Below are 8,150 nucleotides of genomic sequence, written 5' to 3'. Positions count from 1 at the left end.
GAAATAAACAACATCTAGTAGCTCTTAAACATAAGATGTTCCTCATCAGCTGACACAAAAGATTTTCAAGGAAGCATACTTATCTAGACGAGGTCAATGGTCGATCAAAAAGGCTTAACAACCTAGGCTAGTGACCTTCATTGCACTTTGAAGGAGAGTCCAAATAAGGTTGGCCCAAGTGGTCAAGTCTATGTCATAATTTGTGGTCGAGTTCTATAAAATTAAACAAGTAGACATACATACGCGTTCTACGTGGAAATTTATGTCGTATATGGCATCCTACGTACATCATGTCACGTGGATGCATGTGTCTACTTTTTCAACTTTATACAAGTTTAAGTACCTACTTGTGCACTTCCAAAATTGAAGGATATAAATATCAGTTAAGATCAAGTTAAAAGACACATGTATGTATTATATTAAATATTATACCCACAAATAATACAATACAATAAAAAAAAATACTTATTAAAGTCAATGATCCAAATAGAGTTTGTTTAGAAGTAATTACTTAGTTGATTGTGACATAACTAAAACTCATTTGATCAAGTTGTAGAAAAGTTAAATTAATAATCAATTAACTAACACACCGAATCAAATCGAGTGCCAAAAAGTCAAACAAACCGACTTTTAATTACCTATTGTTTCGTAACGTATGGTAATGAATTGTATTATTTTAATATTATGATTTGCTAAGTATTGGTCATGCATAAGATAAGTATCAAGAAAATAATAATATGAAAATTAATACGTATATTATTTTGGAACAAGGGTCTGAAAAATATCTCAACTTTGGTCGGATTTGTTGTTGCGATGCTAAACTTTCATAAGGTACCTATTACCTTCCTAGACTATTTTAATACCGTATTTTTTTACCCCATGAACTATTTAATAGTGTATTTTTAAAGGTATATATGTGCCCACGTGGACAATTACTACTTATAATTTTGCATTATTTTTATGTCCACGTGGGCAAACATATATGTTTAAAATACGGTATTAAATAGTCTAGGGAGGTAATAGGTCCTCATGAAAGTTTAGTATCGCAACAACAAATCAAACCAAAGTTGGGGTATTTTTTCAGACCCTTATCCCTATTATTTTCTCTAATAATTTTTACCTAACAACCCTTGAAGTTGTTGAAAATTTCGAAGACTTGATGTTGCAGAGCCAATAATCCCGAGGTAATAAAGTCTTTTAAGATCGAAGTGAGGGTTGTTTGGTAGTTGATTAGAATTGTGCCAAATATTAGTAACATATGAATTAGTTAGGAGAGAATTTATATATTATTTTATACAAAGTTTAGGTATTCATTAATCATATATTGATTATTGATATAGAACTTATTCCACATTCTATACATCCTATACAAAATAATATATACATATATTTTCTTATAACTTATACATTATTAATTATGCAGATTTCCGAATTACAAATCAAATAGTATCATATATTAACCTAAGATCTAATACACGCATAACGACACTTTGACTTTTCTTCACCTTCTTGGCCAAGGGCTAAGTCAAAAGTCTTCTTAAATTACTTGTTTTTAGTACCTACTCTTTAATTTCTCTCATTAAAAAAAAAAAATAGGGTACATTTTTTATGATTTCAATTAGGAACATGATAAGAAGTTACCATAAAGACTATGAATAAATAGTGAAAAAAGGTGAAGTCTTGTTTTTCATTAAGTCTTTAGAAATCATAACTTATATTCTTCAACAATAATGACACACACTTTTTCTTCTGAAATTCACAAGTACGATGCATTTCTGAGTTTTAGAGGTGAAGATACACGAAGAACATTCGTGAGTCATCTCTATAATGCTTTAATACAAGGAAGAATTGATGTTTTCAAAGACGATGAGCGTCTACAAACCGGAAAATCAATTTCTGACGAACTACCAAAAGCCATAGAAGAGTCTAAATTTGCTATAGTGATATTTTCTGAAAGCTATGCATCGTCAAAATGGTGTTTAGATGAGCTTGCACACATTATGAAATGTCAAAAGGAATTGAAACAAATTGTAATTCCTATTTTCTATAATGTGGATCCATCAGATGTGCGTCATCAAACTCAAACTTTTGCTGAGTCTTTTTCCCAACATGAGGAAAAATACAAAGACGATATCGAGAAGATTCAAAGATGGAGGGAAGCATTTGAGGAGTCTGGGAAAATATCAGGGTATCATTTGCAAAATTACAAGTAAGATTACTTCTCTTTGTCTTTTTAACTGTCAAGTCAAACGTGCCATATAAATTGAGTCAAAGAGAATATTTAATTTGATTTCTAAAGTTCGATCTAAATAGTTGTTCTTTTCATTGTTACATTTAGGGATGAGGCAGATTGCATCAAAAAGGTTGTTGAAAGACTAATGTCAGCATTACATATTGAATCTGATGACGATGATGATGATGTCCGTGCCTTCATACGGGGCATGGACAATAACTCTCCAATTCTTATCGATGGAGGCAAAATGGTATTATTTCGTTTATAATTTGAATCCTCGTAGTGAAATTTGATAGATATCTATCTTATCACGTCCATTAAGTACCTAGTTGCTAGTTTCAAAATTGTGTGTTAGTTGACCCTTGAAAATATTGTTTCAATTATCAATACAAAATCCTATTTAGTAAGTAATATAATGATCAATAGTCTTTAAAATACCAAATATTATGTATACATGTTTTTTTATAAATGATTAATTCACACTTGACATATGTCCACAACTAAATTTACATATTCAATTATAGTTTTATTCTTTTATTGCGTTAGTTTCGTAAATACTAGAATTTAGATTAATAAATAACTAATTGTTAATGAAAAGGACCAATGTCTATGTGTACCGTGCTATGTGTATGAGTGGAACTGTGAAAGTCATGTCAAGTGGGCAGGGTCAGTCCATGACCGATCCAACCCGACCTGATAAGAAAGGGCGAGTGATCACTAGCCTGCCCCATTCATAAGGGTTGTTGGGTGGTCAGGGTCCAGGCGCAGGCCACCTACTAGCTTGGCCCATTCATTAGGATTGTTGAGTGGTCTCTATAGGACCTTTTTCGATTTGTTTTCTAATTTATGATGTCCTATGTTTGTGATTTGTCTTGTCAATCAGAGTTTTTCGTTAGATAAGAAGAGGAAGAAATGTTTTATGATAGCAGCAAGGGGACTTGATATTGAATGGAGTGATAAACCAAAGTATTGGAAATGGTTATCTCACTCTGACTCCAGGTTTTATATATTCGCAGTCCCTTTCCATATTTTAGTATAAAAATTGAAATAAATCAGTAATAATTATTGAGCAAGGTTAATTTTTATTTTTTTAGATTCGCGGAAGTGGCTAAACTCAAGAAGGTCTATTGGCTTGAAATTCAAGGCAAAATTGATTCTCGAAGACTATCAAAAAGAACTAAATATGTTGTGTATCTAGTGTTCAAATTGGAAAATCAATTCTATGGCCTTGAAACTGTTAATGCAGTTGTAAGATTTGTTGATTCTATGAGTAAAAAAGATGCGGAGAAACGAGCTAGTGTTGTGCATTTTGCAGGACGAGGACCTAGAGAAACGCTACCCTTCGAAAGAGCTGATGGATGGATGGAATTAAAAATGGGAGACTTTTTCAATGATGCAGGAGAAGACGGATATGTTGATGCGCGATTAATGGAAACTAAGAAACTCGATGAAAAAAGTGGCCTCATTGTTCAAGGAGTGGAGTTTCGTCCCGAATGAAGAAGAGAAGAATCCTCCTCTTACTATCCCCTTTTGTTTTGGTCTCATTTTGATAGATTCAAGTACTTCTATATATATATGGCCCTTCTAGAGGAACGTACTGATAGAGAAAATAAAATTTGATTAGACAATGTGTGTTTGTAGTAAGGTCGATTTTTTAAACATTTTAATATGAGTCTACAAGATTTAGTTTCGTTCAAGTGTCGAGCTTATTTGCATCGACATCTAGCTAGTTTAACAAAATTCATGTACTTTGGTTATTTGTGTTTGTGTTCGATCCTTGGTTAAAATGACGCACTGGAATTTTTTTACAGTCCAAAAGTGGCGCTACATTTTTGTTTTAGAAGAGAACATAATAACATTATGAGTATCTATTTCTTCCCAAGTAACTTAAAACAAATCAAAGCTTAAATACTATGATCTTTAATTTCCATCTCAAATTATATCTCATGATTTTTTAAAAATAACTATCTCAAGTTTTTTGTCATTTTAGGAGTTCAAGATAAAATTAATTATTATTTTCATATATACATAAGCAGAGAAAATATTTAATTTAAAGAGATTATATAAATAAGTAGAGAAATTTTATCTGATGCCGTAGGCTGGCAATTAACCTCTATATTATACATGGGAGGGTGCCCGCCTAGTGTCATTGTGCATGTATTAGATCTCGCACAAGTAATGTCATATTTTATGACTTGAAATAGGAAGATGATAAGAAGTTCTCATAAAGACTATGAATAGTCTTTACGATGCTTTTATGAGTTTTAGAGGTGAAGATATGCGTAGAACAATAGTTTTTAGATTCAAACGATAAGAACTTTGACTAACATTTACGATGTATTTTTTATCATATTGATATGCAAAAAATTGCAATTTATAGTACTTTTCGTATAGTTTTTGAATATCTAAATTTTTAGTTTAAAATATTGAATTAATATTGTAATGACCCTCCTGGTCATTTCTATATCTTGCCTTTTGTGTGTCGTTCAGAGCGTTCCTGTAGCGACCCCAAGTCATTTATGACTTGCTGGGACTGACAGTTCGGTCACCTGGTCGTTCGTTTGGTTATGGTGTGAGTTTTCGTGTTTTGGAGCTTATGAACCTTGAACGATCATTTTCGATCAAAAGTTTGAGAAGATGACACTGGAATCCAATTCTGACGATTCCATCAGCTCCGGAAGGGTCATTTTAGGCGAGTAGCATGGTCGACATGACTCTCGAGGTTTTCAGTGTGAGTCGGTGCGATTAGGCGTTTTAACTTTAAGTTTAAGCCTAAGTTTGACTTTGGTCAACATTCTGAGTAAACGCGCTCGGATGAGAATTCCGTCAGCGTGGTTAGCTCCGGAATGTCGAGTTTGGTCTGGGGACTCCAAATCACTATCCGAGCTCACCAACACGTTGTCCTCGAAAAATCTCACAACTTAGCCTTTTGGATCGCCCAAATCGGTTGAGAGATGAGAGAATTATGAGGGTTTGAAATTTGGGAAATGTTGCTGATTTTCTGCAATTTATTGCAGAAAATCAGCCACATTTCCCAAACTTCAAACCCTCACAACTCTCTCATTTAAAGTCCAAATTCAGTGATTCAAAGGATCATTTTGTGAGGTTTTTCGCAAGGAACGTGTTGGTGAGCTCGGATAGTGATTTGGGGTCCCAGTTTGAGGTAATTTTCGTAAAATACCTGCTGCCACGACCTTTTTTATGAGCTTAATTTTGGAAAATTTTGAGACTTGTTTTCTTAGCCATTCTAGGTCCGATTTCAATGATTTTTGAGGCTATCTTGAGTGGTTTTTTGAGGAGAACGTCGTGGTGTTGTCACATTTCACTGTAGACCTCCAGTTTCTGGTAATATACTGATTCATCTACTGTCTCATTTCTAGTTTTTGAGAAAATTTGGGTTTTGGTTGCATGTTGATATTGTGTTGTTCCCGAGTCCCGAATTGTGTCCCATTTTGGGACATGAGCTGGGGGAACTGGTTAGGACCCACTTTTGGGGTTAATTCCGGAATTTCCAGTGCGGGTCCCACTTTCCCCGTTTTGACCCTGAAATTGGTCCGTCTCCATTTATTGTGATTTCAGTGTCTAAATGACCGTAATAATGTTGTGACACTATTTTTGATAGCGGGGCAGCGTTACATGGACGTTCGAAAAGGGAAAGCTCCAGAGAAGTGATTTTGGAGAACGTATGATCGACCTACAGGTAGGCTACGGTTTCCCTTTCTTAGATTGAGCTTGAGAGTGTGAATGCATGTTGATTAGTTGGGATTTGGGTTGGTAGTGATTGAATCATGCATAGGTGTTTAGAAATCATGTTTTCGGCCTATTTTGGGAATTATTGGATAGCTGTGAGCATGCTTTGTGTTATTAATTGTCTCTCTTTTCTATGTGGAGTACTTGTATGCTCGATGACTATTTGTTGAAGCATTTGGGCCGTAGTTTAGGTTTGACTAGGGTTTGCCTTAGAAATACATGATTCAGATCCGATAAGCCTTAGTTTTGCCCCGACGCCACTCGATCGACTTAGATCCCTGTAGACTGGTGTAGTAGACTTGAGTCTGATAGTTTGGGCATTAGCTAGGCGATACGTTTGCTCCGATGATAGTTATCCTTATTTCCCCGATGTTACAGCTTCAAGAGTTACGTCGGTGACACTAGTTCTGCTTAGCGATTTGAATTTGATTTTCGATTCGATTTCCAAGGACTTACATTGATTGGCTAGGTGTGGACAGCGATCCACGGACATTTATGAGAATAGATCGATTGGGACTCTTTCAGCAACTACATTGGCACCTCTATAAAGCATCCGGTTAAAGTTCCGGCCTCTATTGCCCAGATACTTATATATAGCATCCGGTTAGAGTTCTGGCCTCTATTGCCCAGATACTTATATAGAGCATCCGGTTATAGTTCCGGCCTCAGATACTTGATACTTGTGATTAGTTAGTTGGGTACTTCTGGTGAGCATCCGGTTCGAGGTCCGGCCTCCGTACTGTTATATTTTACTAATTAGGGTTGAGGTTCTGCTTCGATGTTCTCCGTTCTTGGGTTCTTATATGCAATTCCCTTTAGTTATAGTTGTTCTGTGTACTCGTCGGGCTTATGGGGGTCCGTTCGGGTTTTTATTTAACTTGCGCACGAGTGTACCTTCTGGGCTTATGGGGGTCCAGTTAGGATAGTTAGCTTATATATTACTTTAGTTAGTTCTTTCTACACTCGTGTGCATTCCAATTTTAGTTAGATTTCCGTTCTTGACCTCTGTTTGTGTTATTCCTTCTTTTCATACTGTCTTTACTTTTCAAGTTCAGTCGGCCTATGATGCCTACTGGGTACCTGTTGTTTTGGTACTCATGCTACGCTCTGCATCTGTTTTGTGATGCAGGTTCGGGCACTAGTAGCCAGCGTTGATCGAGCTTAGAGCAGACTGATCCGGAGACGGGAGTGAGCACACGGTCGTTTTGTACTATTTCAGTCTCTATCTGTATATATAGACTTGTCTTTTACCTTCCGAGACAGTCCAATCTCTGTTGTCCACTTTTGGGACTTGTACTCATTTTGTAGTAGCTCTGTACTGTGACTTCCAGGTTCTGGAGGTAATCTTTATTTGTATATATGTTTTGGTTTGCTTCTGCCTGTTTATATTGTTATTTGCCTACTCTTGTTTAGTTTCTACCCTCAGACCCATTACTTGTTGTTCCGGGTTACGGGCTGGCTTACCTGCTGGTGGGTTATAGTAGGTGCCATCATGACTTGAGAAATCAGGTCGTGACAAATATAATCTAATTTAACTTTGAAAATTAGTCAAATTAACTTTCGAAAAACGTAATATTACAACGAAAAAGGAACGGAGGGAGTATCAAACATATGGTATTACTTAATTGTGCGAGATCTAATATACGACGACGTACACTTAGAGGTCGTTTGATAGGGTGTATAAAAGTAATGTTAAATAGAGTGTATTAGTTATGCTTGTATGCACTATACATAAATTATTTTTTATTCATTGTTTGGTTTGGTGTACAAAAAATAACATGAATTGCATAAAAAATATTTATTTATAAAAATATCCTCCACAATTAGGATGGAAAAGATGTAAAAAGGAGTTTTGAGGGGTAATTGAGTTTTTAACCATACTAATGCATGTATTGAATCTCTTTGTGTTACTAATACCTAAAAATCAATGATATTAGTAATACATTCTTTCATACACAATAAAGTGTATAACTAATGCGTGCAGATAAGATACTACTAATACACAAAGTTAATGCGTGCATTATTTTTGCTAATACACTTTGCCGACACCACAAGACTTTTGTTGGCTAAGTCAAAAGTCTTCTTAGCTGTATTTTGTACGACCTCATTAATGTAGGTTACATTTTCATGACTTTGAAATTGAAACATGATAAGAACATAAAGACTA

General features: G+C 35.2%; 1 protein-coding gene across 1 annotated transcript; it reads left to right on the top strand.

Moving 5' to 3' along the window:
• Nucleotides 1-1,681: 1,681 nt before the first annotated feature.
• LOC102597811 (protein PHLOEM PROTEIN 2-LIKE A8-like) lies at nt 1,682-3,930 on the top strand. The gene is made up of 4 exons (XM_006342622.2): nt 1,682-2,209; nt 2,339-2,483; nt 3,117-3,232; nt 3,328-3,930. Exons 1-4 carry the CDS (start codon nt 1,731-1,733, stop codon nt 3,728-3,730), a joined length of 1,143 nt encoding a protein of 380 aa, XP_006342684.1. The 5' UTR covers nt 1,682-1,730; the 3' UTR covers nt 3,731-3,930.
• The last annotated feature ends 4,220 nt before the right edge of the window (nt 3,931-8,150 follow it).

The sequence above is a fragment of the Solanum tuberosum genome, unplaced genomic scaffold, assembly GCF_000226075.1.
Source record: "Solanum tuberosum cultivar DM 1-3 516 R44 unplaced genomic scaffold, SolTub_3.0 scf00034, whole genome shotgun sequence".
Lineage (NCBI taxonomy): Eukaryota > Viridiplantae > Streptophyta > Magnoliopsida > Solanales > Solanaceae > Solanum > Solanum tuberosum.
Note: the sequence above shows the minus strand (reverse complement) of the source record. Positions and strands in the feature narration are given on the sequence as shown.